The sequence below is a fragment of the Amphiura filiformis genome, chromosome 19 (assembly GCF_039555335.1).
Source record: "Amphiura filiformis chromosome 19, Afil_fr2py, whole genome shotgun sequence".
NCBI classification, from domain to species: domain Eukaryota; kingdom Metazoa; phylum Echinodermata; class Ophiuroidea; order Amphilepidida; family Amphiuridae; genus Amphiura; species Amphiura filiformis.
Window position 1 is genome coordinate 39,088,998 of NC_092646.1, and position 14,180 is coordinate 39,103,177.

At 37.7% G+C, this 14,180-nt stretch overlaps 1 protein-coding gene across 1 annotated transcript in view; it reads left to right on the forward strand.

Annotated features, from left to right (window-relative positions):
• LOC140140575 (uncharacterized) overlaps positions 1 to 14,180 on the forward strand; it is a 135,341-nt gene that overhangs the window by 18,349 nt on the left and 102,812 nt on the right. The window contains 3 exon segments of the mRNA XM_072162332.1: positions 2,048 to 2,302; positions 6,767 to 7,015; positions 8,199 to 8,456. Coding sequence (XP_072018433.1) covers positions 2,048 to 2,302; positions 6,767 to 7,015; positions 8,199 to 8,456 — 762 coding nt within the window.

The window sequence follows — 14,180 nt, forward strand, 5'->3', positions numbered from 1 at the left end:
TGGGAGATTAAGGTCATGACTTCAATAGGGGGTGTATGGATTTCAAATGGAATGGCCCAATTTGTTTAGGGAAGGTAAGTTGTTTGCACACTAACAACAAGCAATGTTTTCCATGCAAGAGAAAGAGCAGATCTGGTAATGCTGTTGCATGCATTTTATTCCTACACTTGGCAATGGCAATCAAGCTTTTTTTAAATAGCTCATCACCTCTATATGACACCTGCAACTACACAGCAGATCCCCGCATGTACTGGACCAGACAAAAAGACTATTATAATACTGGCCCAGACAAAAAGGCTATTATATACTGACCAGGGATGATGGGCCAGATAAAGTGAGCACTAGCACTGGCCACAACTGCTCCAATATGGTGCGGCACTTCCGGACTTCCAATTGCAGCCAGAGTGGGCCCAGTTCTGGCCGGACTAATGTGATGGCTAGTGCTGGTGCTCGCTTGATTATTTCAGATCTGAGAGATCTCCATGGGTGTAATTCCAGAAAAAAAATATGCGACCCATTACAAATCACCTACTCATGTGCTCCAGTGAAAGTGTCACTTTGGCTGGATCATTTTGAAACCTGTTTGTCTGGTCCATTCCGGCTTGCATCTGCACTACTGGGCTATTCCAGTTGAAATCCATACACCCACATGACTTTAATCTCTTAAATTTGGGGGTGTGATGGATTTCAAATGGAGTCACTCATTCAGGTAACCCCATTTGAAATTCACATTCCCTGTGGATTTCAACTGGAATAGCCTTTTTAACTTTTAGTATTTGCACCTTGTCTGTAAATCAAGATCTTTTAGAATAAACAATTGAAACTAATGGCACTATGGGGAGTTGATTCCTGCACACCTTTCGCACCTCATCTGAAGAGCAAAATCTTCTGTTAGATACAAATACTACAAGTACTATCAAACTAATGACACTATGGGGGAGTAGCTAAATTTCTGCACACCTTCCGCACCTCATCTGAAGGGCAAAATCTTCAGTTCGGTATAAGTACTATCAAAGTAAGGGGAGTCTATTCCTGCACACCTTTCGCACCTCATCTGAAGAGCAAAATCTTCTGTTCAGTACAAAGTACTAATACTATCAAACTAATGGCACTATGGGAGTAGATTCCTGCACACCTTTCTCACCTCATCTGAAGAGCAAAATCTTCTGTTTGGTACAAGTACTAATACTATCAAACTAATGGCGCTTTGGGGAGTCGATACCTGCACACATTTTGAACCTCATCTGAAGAGCAAAATCTTTAGTTCGGTACAACAAGTACTAGTACTATCAAACTAATGGCACTGGTGGTGATTTCTGCACACCTTTTGCACCTCATCTGAAGAGCAAAATCTTCTGTTTGGTACAAAGTACTAATACTATAAAACTAATGGCACTATGGGGAGTCTATTCCTGCAAACCTTTCTCACCTCATCTGAAGAGCAAAATCTTCAGTTCGGTACAACAAGTACTAGTACTATCAAACTAATGGCACTGTGGGGAGTCGATTCCTGCACACCTTTCGCACTTCAATTGAAGAGCAAATTCTTCTGTTCGGTACAACAAGTACTAGTAATACTATTGAACTAATCTCACAATGCATGGGGAGTTGATTCCTGCACTCCTTTCGCACCTCATTTGAAGAACAAAATCTTCTTCGGTACAACAAGTACCAACTAGTAAGTATATCAAACTTAATGGCACTATGGGGAATTGATTACTGCACAGTGCACACCTTTCGCACCTTTAGTTTTTACAAGTACTACCAAACAAATGGCACTATGAGGCATCTTCCTGCACACTTTTCGCACCTCATCTGAAGAACAAAATCTTCAGTTTGGTACAAGTACTATCAAACTAATGGCACTATGGGGAGTTGATTACTGCACACTGCTATGGATCTTGATGACTCTGCACACCTTTTCCTCTATCTCTGATTTGAGTGATACTGCACAACCTCTTCACGGTACTTGTGGAATGTTCTGCACATGATTCTACTAACTAGAAGGAAGCTTCTTTACCGAAATTTGCGTACAATTCTTATTCAGATGATGCAGAGGCTCCAGTCACCTCATGTATTAGTGACGTCAGTGCCACAGCCCCATCTGGAAGCACAGGAACCACAGTATCATTTGCAGAACCATCGGCAACAGATGAGAGCTTAGTGTCTTTGACAAGAACCCATAACTCGGGCGACTTTTTCAATATTGGCGCCACCTCGGTCACATACACATTTTCAGATCCCTGGGGATTCAGTTCTTCTTGCACCTTTAATGTTATTGTCAGCAGTGGTCAAACAGGAGGTATGTTGCAAGTGTGCTTAACTCTACGAGTGCTTAACTCTATTAGGAGTTATTGAACCAATCGGCAATATTGTAATGGTGGTAGGGCTGCAGAGGCTTAGCCCTATGAGTACTACCTGCTGATTGGTTATAAGAATACTATTAGTATTTATTGAACCAATCAGCAATATTGTAAGAATGGTGATAGGGCTGCAGAGGCTTAACCCCATGAGTACTACCTGCTGATTGGTTACAAGAAGACTATTAGGATTTATTGAACCAATCAGCAATATTGTAAGAAATTAAAGGCAGCAGTGAAACAGAAACGCACTTCAAATCAAGAAATAAGCAACCATCAAAGCATCTGCAGATCGGTACCACCCTGCTCACTCCTGTTTAAGGGTGGTGTTGGGCAGTATAATCCAGATCCAGATCCAGATTGACCTTCTAGAGATGTCCTTTTTCAAATACCAGATGCAATGGCCAGGAGGTCCTCATTCCATGCACTGGCACATCCTTTACTTGGTGAATGGCTCCTTCCTACATGAAGACACCTGCAAAGCAAATTGTGAGATTGTGATAAAGTTATTCCAGTTGAAATCCATACATCCCTATGAAAGACATGAGACATCTCCTCCACTTGCAAATGGAGTCGCCCATTTTGGTAACCCCAATCAAAATTCACGCACCCTGTGTCGAAGATTAAGGTTATGTCTTCCATAGGGGGTATGGATTTCAACTGGAATAGCATAATGTTACAATGATTGGTTGGATTGCCCACTGTCTCACAGACTTTCCAAATGGTTCCAGCCATCCATGCAGCTTTACTTGAGGGGTTCCAGAGGAAGTAACGAGACTATTCTTTGTATTGGAATGACGGGATTGGATGTGGGCTATCCAGTGTAAGAGGTAGACGTCTAGATCTTCTCTATAGATGCTGTTCTGCCAGCTCATGAAGGGGTTTACCATTTTGGATCTTATTGGATCAAAACCTGCCCTCCATTTCTGGTTATGCCACTCATCAAAATGTGTAATTATTTCCTGCAACAATTTGTTAAGTTTCCAACCTTGGATATCAATTCTAAAGGTAAGATTGGCTAAAGGTAACAGGTCCATTTTCTAGCCAACTACCTCAACCGAAGTGCGAGTAGACTCCAATATGAACTTCTGCATAGAATATGTTGTACTGCTGCTGATAATGATGCTGAAAATGTATAGATATTGAAAATGGCCACAAATTAATGTTCATCACTCTGCCTGTTGTATGACAAGTTTGTCATAATGCACTACACTCATAAAGATTCATTTTCCACTCCAGCTGGCACCGCTAGATCATACATGTACATGCCAATTCATAGACAGTGTCTACGCCAAATGGGGCAAGACCAGGGTTGCCAAAAAATTTCAGCCCAAATCTTCAAAAGTCACCCAATTGGGCTACCAAATCGCGGGTTTGGCAACCCTGGGCAAGACTTGTAGTGATTACTTTCCACTCCAGCTTGCACAGCTAGATCATACATGCAAGTTCCTAGACGCACCAAATTGGGCACGATTTGATGTTACGGATATGTCAAATTGCAGTTGATAACACTCCACCAGTCGTAAGCTGCATCAGCGACATCACTACAACAGTATCATCTGGCAGCACAGAAACAACAGTCTCATGGACTGAGCCAACTGCCACTGATGACTCGGGCATTGTCACATTGACATTTAGAAGTCATGCTCCAGGATCTTTCTTCAATGTTGGTACCACCGAAGTGACTTATATTTTTATTGATGAATCTAGCAACAATGCAACTTGTGTCTTTAATGTTATTGTTAACACCGCTTCAGGTATGTTAAAGCTTCAAGCAGGACTATTTAAACAGAAATGCTTATTTCTTAGTTCACATGTACCCTTGTTGTCAAGCGATGTATATTCTATTAATACTTGCAATGTTTTTTACTAGGGAAAAAACTTTTTTACTACTAGTTTTTTGTATACCCACAAAGAGAATTTGGAATAAAAGTATTTGGAATAAAAAAAATTAGAGCTGAGACTAGTAAGGTTTACTAGTCTCAGATTAGAGTAACTCCAAATGTCTGAGAAGATCAAATTTGAATAAATCCGAATAAACAGGCTATTACACTATTAGCCTTTTGTCGTCAATAAAGACCCTTCTTCAGACTTTTAAAGACGGTAATAGGATTAAAGGTTTTTTTTATCTCTTGTAACTACTTGAAATCTTTTGTTGTACAATTGTAGGCAATCAACTGTCTAAAAAGTCGGAATAGGATCTGAATTGATTGGAGGACAAAGCTTAAAGCTAATGCTCCATTCATCTTGATTTGATTTGTTTGATTTGTTCGGATTTTGACAACCCTGGATAACCCAAGAAAGCCTCTATTGAAGCTTATTTCCATTGGGGGCCATTTGAACACCGGGACGGGTTGGGAACAGTCAGGGATTATACACCCTACTCTTTTCGAAACTGGCTGCAAAATACTTGTACAGGTATGGCTCTCTGCACACAGGACCGACGGCTTAACGTCCCCTCCGAAGGACGGAGTACTTTCACGTTTCATTTACCCAATTCTAAATGAACCATGGGGAGAGCAGAAGTCTGAATTTAATCTACAGATGTTGCCAATTAATTTTTTTTCCAAGTCAATATCCCAGCAAATCGCCACCGCCGGGAATTGAACCCGGGACCTCATGCACTAAAGGATTCCTTCAGACACTTTGCTCTTATTCAGATATAGCAAACTGGAAAAATTGCTTAGGATCTATTGTCCTGGTATGGCATTATAATAGATATGAGGTTATAATATTGTAACACTGATAACTTATTAAAGGAATTAGGGGTACTACACCCATGGTCAATTTTATGCCTATTTTTGCATTTTTCTCAAAAATTATAGCACATTGGTGACAAGTAAGATGTAAATAATAGGGACAAGGACTACAACAACTGTACTGAAAATTCAGCAACTCAAAGCAAGTAGTTATTGATTTATTGATCAAATATTGGTTTTCCCTCATTTTTGACTGCAACTCCACAACTGTTGTCTGTGCTGAAATAAGATTTCCAGTGCAGTAGTTGCAGTCCTTGCCCCTATAATATACATATCTTACTTGTCCCCAATGCGCTATAATTTTTCAGAAAAATGCAAAAATAGGCACAAAATTGGGCAGGGGTGTAGTACCCCCTTAAAGGAATTAATTTATTTTCACCCTGTATATATCCTAAACAAAGATGGATATGTCATAAATTAGAATGTTATTTTAAAAGACCTCATTCATTGACATATGACAGTGATCCCAAATCCCAAGGAAGATGCAAATTCAAAAGGTTCAGATTGCTCCATTGGATACCCTATTTGTACACAAAACATTCTCTAAAGGACTAATGCTATGCTTTCCATTGCTTAGAACATAAAAATGCAGTTTTTGATTGTTCCTTCCTTGGGTTTTCTCAAACAGTCAATAAATAGGTCTTATTAGAGCTAAAGGATGCAAGTTTTGACTGCTGGTTTTTAAAAATATCGACATATTTTTCTGTGTATGATTTACAGGGGTGAACATACTGGTACCTTAAAGTGGGTACTACACCCCTGTGGTAAACATGCGATTATTTTTATTATTTTTCTTAAAAAAATAATAACACACTGGTAACAAAAGTTATGTATATTATTGGGGCAAGGAATCCAATTACTATACTGATATTTCAGTGTCTCAAGACAAGCGGTTCAGTATATATGATAGGAAATGAGGTACATCCTTGTGGTACCTTATTTCTTATCATAAATAACAAACCGCTTGTCTTAGGTCACTGAAATTCCAGTGTAGAAATTGGATTCCTTGTCCCTATAATATACATAACTTTTGTTACCACTGTGTTATTAGTTTTTGAGAAATGCAAAATAGACACAAATTTATAGAGGGGTGTAGTACCCCCTTAATTCTTTTGCGGTCTGTATCATCAGTCCAAGAGAACGCCAAATATGGATCAGGAGTATTACATAATAATACCCTGCTATGACAATAGCTGCACTAGGTTAATCGTGATAATCTCCTTATGTGGTTAGCATGGCTGGACCAGGAAATCCACAAGGTCAGCCAATGTATGTACATGTATTCGTACATGTGCCATATCTTTTACAATGGGTGATAAATTTCTGGTTTGTTTTATTTCAAAACGCAACAGTCGATATTCTAAAGCTTGGTCCAAATCCAAGAGAAGAACCAACTCTAGTAATTTATGTGGTTTCAAATTATATCGGCCGTTGCCTTTCTGATAGAAATGGTGTTTGTTGATGTGCACAGTTTCCCATTAGATCATAACATGCTGTTGTACATCCAAGGTCAAAGGTCTTTTAATCCTTAATAATTAATATTTGGCGTTGTTCTGGGACTGATCATTATGCAAGTAACAAAAACTGTCTATATGACACTAACAAACTTATAACACATCAATGTTGCATTTGCATCTCTCTCAACAGCCGACACCACACCTCCAGTGGTCAACTGCATCAGTGACGTCACAACATCTGTGTCATCCGGCAGCACAGGAACTTCCGTTGCCTGGACTGAGCCAACTGCCACTGACAACTCTGGCACAGTCACACTGACCGGAAGAACCCATACTCCAGGATCTTTCTTCAATGTTGGCACCACTCAAGTGACCTACACATTCACTGATGGAACTGGCAACAGTGCAACTTGCACATTCAATGTCAATGTAATACAAGGTAGGTCAACAAGATATATAACTCGGTAAAAAGGTTCAATAGCCGATCCAGAAAATGCATTGGAGTATGTTGCAGCAAACACTGTCATTGCCTTGGTCAACACTTGATGATGAGTGATTGGTACTGGCAACTGATGCTAGATGCATCTCCAGCGCAGGGCCTGGCATTGCCAGTTGATTTTCCATCTGGGATTTTCTTGATCTGTTGTAGAAACTCAATGATTGGTATTGATGCGACCTTTGGCATATATCTAACTATTGAAATTAACATTATGTAGGTATCTGAACCCATGGCGCTTATAACTGGTTAATGTTTCTCAACACTTACCTTGCTGGTTATATGGCAGTAGTGTAACTTGTCTCATCAAGTCCGTCATTTTGTTGTAGATTGGCATGCCATTGTTTCTGTTCTTTTCTAATAGAAATTATAACCATTTTCAAGCAAGATGTGCAGCAATTGATGGATATCATCATTAATTAACCATATTAATGTTTTATTTGTCGGCGTGTAATCATTTCTAAGCATCTAGATAGATGATGCAACCATAAACTAAAGATATACAGACTAGCCACAAACAGCCAAAAGTTCCAGCATTCCCTGATAATGACGGCCGATCGTTCCATGAAATAAGTCTGGCGAAACTGCTACGCATACATGTCGCTCATACTGCATATTTTTATGGTTTTTCAGTACATAACACTCTATCGCAGTATACGCAAAGGAACGCATAACGCTGGCATAATTGTTAGACAGGATCGGCCCTCATGAATATGCAATAATTCATAAGATGCAAAGCACAGGATGCAACACACGCCTAAACGACTTGCCATAATCGGGGAGACTTTTGACAAATATGAAAGAGCTAAATGCAGAGGTCGCCACTTGAATGAGCGAAATAATTGTTAGCGATTTTAGAAATGCCAATTTCTCTAAAATGTCCATATCTGTTCAGTCTAATTTTCACATTTAGAAAGCTTGATTAATGACATTGTTTCTATTCTTTTTTTAGAAAAATCATTTCAGTTTAATTTCATTGGTTTGTTTCAAATAGCAGATATTGAACCTACACAAGTTTTTGAACTGCATGCCATTCATGTATTATGGTCTAAACCATATATAAAATGATATTATGGGCAACTTTTATCGAATATTGAAATGCATAGATGTTTTTCTTAAAATACAGTAAATACAGACAATCAAGCACCGGTTATCAATCCAATCAGTGACATCACTGTAACCGTTCCCTCTGGTTCTACCGGAACCAGTGTCAACTGGGTAGAACCGACCGCAACGGATGACTCTGGAACTGCTACCTTGATATCTAGGACAAGATCACCCAATTCATTCTTCAATGTTGGTACCACACCGGTGACATACACCTACCAAGATCCATCTGGAAACACAGCTAGCTTCACCTTCAATGTTATTGTTTTACAGCAAAGTATGTTTTTCTTTGGTATCTGCACTGTGCACCATTTTGATTAACCATTGTTTTGGTGTGGAATTCTGCTGCTCTTTTCTAACTTTGTTGCTTCTTAAAATGGGTTGTAAAATCAGTGTTTTTTTTCAATTAGTGAGTGTACTTTTACTAATTGGGCAGTTTAGGCTCAAATCAAAGGTGGTTATTTGTACTACTTGTTAACTATTTCTGTCCTAATATGTTTGGCTCTGTTTTCATTGTTTTAAAGTGGGGATTGATATTGCTGATATGTTTATTTCTATCTGTTGATGTCTGTTTGTTCTAATTTACCAGTTATGGGTCCAAATCAAAGATGGATATTTGTGTATTATGAACAATTTCTGTGGTATGCCTTGGTCTATCTCTCTAAGCACGGAGTTGTGGTTTTATAGCACAATATAGATTCTGCATTATTTGTGTATGTGTTTGTTCTTACTCTTTGGAGAGTTACAAGCTCAATTTGACTGTTTATTAACAATTTATGTTCCCTTTGGCCGCCTTCCAAGCACTAAGTTGTGAAATGTTATTGCACATATTTTCTATAATATACATGTAGTATTTAACAACTCTAGTACTTTTGCAGTCAGATGGCTCATTTGAAAAGGTGTAGAACGTTAATGTGTTGCACAGATTTTCTCAACAAGTGTTGAGGAGCTCGCCTTTTTAATGACAAGTATATATGTCCATGCAGGATCAACAGTATAAGCTATTGTTTTTGAATTCATCTCAACATGTTTTAATTTTTAATGAGCTTGGTTTGAATGGCAGCTAATTATGAACCTACACAAGGTTTTGAAAAAGCATGCCATTCATGTACATGTATCATGGTCTAAAACCTGATCAATTGTATGCCATCTCAAAATGAAATTGGGTTTTTGCAACTTGTGAATTTTGAAATGCATAGGTGCATCAGACAATCAAGCACCAGTTATCAGTCCAGTTGATGACATAGTTGTAACTGTTCCATCTGGTTCTACCGGAACCAGCGTCAACTGGGTAGAACCAACAGCAACGGACGACTCTGGAACTGCAACTTTGATATCTAGGACAAATTCGCCGAATTCATTCTTCAATGTTGGTACCACACCGGTGACATACACCTATCAAGATCCATCTGGAAACACAGCTAGCATCACCTTCAATGTTATCGTTGTAGAACAGGGTATGTTTTTGGCTCTGGTATCTCGTCAATGTGCACCATTCTAGTTTTGGTTTATATGCATGTTGTACATTTGTACATGTACTTGATGGACATATTCGTCATTATGCTCCTGGAAAGCTCAAGTACCAGTCTTAGCAGATGGTCATTTTCACAGTAAAGGGTGTAACTTTTGATTTTTAGGGTCAAAATTTCAAACCACTTAAATATGTTTCTGTTTACTGAAATCATGCATAGGAGCAACTTAAATTCCAGTAAAATAATGTTTCAAGGCTTAAACCTTTTGATTTCTAATAAAAAATTTGACATTTCCATAACATTTTGGTTAAATTATAAGAAAAAATGTATTTTACATAAGCTTAGAAAATTATGACATGAAAGCTGGAATACATGTGAAATCCCATTCCAAAGTAAGTCAACAGATATAAGTTGCATTTTATACCATGTTTTGCTATGTTTGTAATTGCAGTTATGAAAATGTTTAACATAAAGTGTCATTTACAATGGAAATTTCCCAACCTTCAACATATTTTTTAAGTTTTAATTGGGTTCCTAAAATAATTTGAATGTCTAACTTCATGTACAAATACTACTTGATAAAAGGAACCTCTCAGCCAAGTTTCACAGAAATTGGAGTTATCTTTTAGAATTGGCAATTCAAGCGATTTGTGTTTCGGAGGCTTCAGTTAACAACACAGGTGATCATAAAAGTAAAATATTTGGCTAACTACTGCAAGTTGACATGAAAAAATAGGTAAAAAATATCACAATTACCAATTTTCATGCTTTGCTTCTAAGTATTGAATTTCAGTTGTGACAAAAATTGAATTATCACAGCAAGTCATTGTTTTGTTTCGGAGGCTTCATGTTAACAATGGCTAAACACTGCAGAAGTGGTTTTTTTGAAAACAACACTGTTGGGATCATCTAAGCTGTTATTTTCTTGTGTGTATTGAATCAATGATTCTATGCGGCAGATATTGTAGATTTATAGCATGTTAACTTTTTCACCCATTTGTTAAGTATGGTGTTTTTTTTATGTGAAGCCTCCGAAACAGGCTTTTTGGGTATCAGTATATTTTTCAAACATTAACCATAATATCAACTTTTTTTTAAATTTATGACATTCTGCACATATTAAGTAACGATTACAATGCAGATATCAGTATGAAACACCAATTTAGATATGCATAGATGATAATTAATCTTATTGTTGTTTCGGAGGCTTCATTTGTTTCGGAGGCTTCAATTGTTAACGGAAAGTTTGTATTGGGTCCCATTTTCAAACGGTGATATGTATCTCCTCGATTTAAAAACAAGTGACTTGAAAATCTACTTTGCTACATTTTGATAAATAGATTGGATGAGCTCTTTTATTTATATTTCCCCAAGCTTGCTGAACAGATTGTTTCGGAGGCTTCAAAAAAGTTAACGGAAAAACGGCTCTTTGAAGTCAAGATTTTATAAAAATTTTAAAAGCTTGCTAATCGACTAATTTTTGTTACCCATTTCAAGTTAAGATATCAACTGTTATGAATCAAGAAGAAGTGAAGAAATAACAAAGAATTATGAGCCAAAGCTATACCCACAAAGTTTGTTAACAATTGTTAACGGAAAATGAAGCCTCCGAAACGACAAATATCGAAGTCCGGTTCTCAAAAATACAGGGCTGTCCACAATTAAATCTAATGTGGCAGTGTTTACTGAACATATGACCGTACTTTCAGGATAAGAAAAATTATCCATGAACTAACTGAAGAAAACACAGGGTTTTACAAAAATGTTACTGTTTTTTATAGTTTTTCAAAATGGCAATATTAGGTACATTTAAGCCTGCTAAAACTGAACGCAGTAACTCCCGAAGATGATTATGCTACCCAAGGTAGCTGCTAACTAGATGACTTATGTGGCCAAAAATCATGGAATTCTGTGGCTTTATTAGAACACTACGGATCAAAATGTTAAAAATTCAAAGTTACACCCTTTACCGTGAAAATGACCAGATGCAAATTCTATCACCAAGTGTTGAGCACTATATAAGTCATGAATTGGTATTGCACATATTTGTCTATAGTAATTAACAACTCCAGTGTTGGCTCATTTGAAAAGGTGTAGACGTTGACATGTGTTGCACAAATTTTCTCAACAAGTGTTGAGGTGCTCGCCTTTTTAATATGACAAGTATATATCATATCCATGCAGGATCAACAATAGTTCTAATCTATTATGATTGTTTTGAGTTTGTCTCAACACTTTTTGTTCATTCTAATGAGTTTGGTTTGAATGGCAACTAATTGTGAACCCACAAGCAAGGTTTGAAAAGCATGCCATTCATGTACATGTATCATGGTCTAAAACCTGATCAATTGTTTGCCACTTCAAATTTTAAGCATCTCAAAATGAAATTGGGTTTTTGCAACTTTGTTGCGAATTTTGAAATGCATAGGTGTATCGGACAATCAAGCACCAGTTATCAGTCCAGTTGATGACATTGTTGTAACTGTTCCATCTGGTTCTACCGGAACCAGCGTCAACTGGGTAGAACCAACAGCAACGGACGACTCTGGAACTGCAACTTTGATATCTAGGACAAACTCGCCTAATTCCTTCTTCAATGTTGGTACCACACCGGTGACATACACCTATCAAGATCCATCTGGTAACACAGCTAGCATCACCTTCAATGTTATCGTTACAGAACAGGGTATGTTTTTGGCTCTGGTATCTCGTCCATGTGCACCGTACTAGTTTTGGTTTATATGCATGTTGTACATTTGTACATGTACTTGATGGACATATTCGTCAAGTATGCTCCTGGAAAGCTCAAGTACCATTCTTAGCAGATGCAAATTCTATCACCAAGTGTTGAACACTAAAGTTGTGAATTGGTATTGCACATTTGTCTATAGTCTTTGGTATCTCATCAATGTGCACCGTTCTAGTTTTGGTTTATATGCACATTGTACATTTGTACTTGATGGAAGTATTCATCAAGAAAGACATACTCCTGGAAAGCTCAAGTACCATTCTTACCAGATGCAAGTGTTGAGCACCAAGTCGCAAATTGATATTGCACATATATGACTATATAGTAATTAACAACTTGAATACTTTTGCAGTCGAGTTGGCTCATTTGAAAAGGTGTATAACATTGATAGGTGTTGCGCAAATTTTTAATGACAAGTATAATGTATATATATACATGCAGGATCAACAGTAGTTCTAAGCTCTTGTTATTTTTTGAGTTTGTCTCAACAGCACCTTTTGTTCATTTTAATATTAGAGTTTGGTTTGAATGGCAGCTAATAATGAACCTACACGCAATGTTTTGAAAAGCATGCCATTCATGTACATGTATCATGGTCTAAAACCTGATCAATTGTATGCCACTTAAAATTTTAAGCATCTCAAAATGAAATTGGGTTTTTGCAACTTGTGAATTTTGCAACTTTAGGTGCATCAGACAATCAAGCACCAGTTATCAGTTCAGTTGATGACATCGTTGTAACGGTGCCATCTGGTTCTACCGGAACCAGCGTCAACTGGGTAGAACCAACAGCAACGGACGACTCTGGAACTGCAACTTTGATATCTAGGACAAATTCGCCTAATTCCTTCTTCAATGTTGGTACCACACCGGTGACATACACCTATCAAGATCCATCGGGAAACACAGCTAGCATCACCTTCAATGTTATCGTTGTAGAACAGGGTATGTTTTTGGCTCTGGTATCTCGTCAATGTGCACCATTCTAGTTTTGGTTTATATGCACGTTGTACATTGGTACTTGATGGAAGTATTCATCAAGAAAGACATTCCTGGAAAGCCCAAGTACCAATCTTAGCAGATGCAAATTCTATCGCCAAGTGTTGTACATTTAAGTTGTGAATTGGTATTGCACATTTGTCTATAGTCTTTGGTATATCATCATGTGCACCATTCTAGTTTTGGTTTATATGCACGTTGTACATTTGTACTTGATGGAAGTATTCATCAAGAAAGACAAGCTCCTGGAAAGCCCAATTACCATTCTTAGCAGATGCAAATTCTATCACCAAGTGTTGAACACCAAAGTCGTGAATTGATATTGCACATATGACTATATAGTAATTAATAACTTGAATACTTTTGCAGTCGAGTTGGCTCATTTGAAAAGGTGTAGAATGTTGATATGTGTTGCACAAATTTTCTCAACAAGTGTTGAGTAGCTCGCATTTTTAATGACAAGTACACAATAGTTCTAAGCTCTTGTTATTCTTTGAGTTCATCTCAACAGCACTTTTATGATTGTTTGTGTTCGTCTCAACACTTTTTTTTTTTTTTTTTTGAGTTTGATCTGAATGGCAGCTAATAATGAACATACACACAAGGTTTTGAAAAGCATGCCATGTACATTTATCATGGTCTAAAACCTGATCAATGGTATGCCACTTAAAATGAAATTGGGTTTTTGAAACTTTGAAATGCATAGGTGCATCAGACAATCAAGGACCAGTTATCAGTCCAGTTGAAGACATCATTGTAACTGTTCCATCTGGTTCTACCG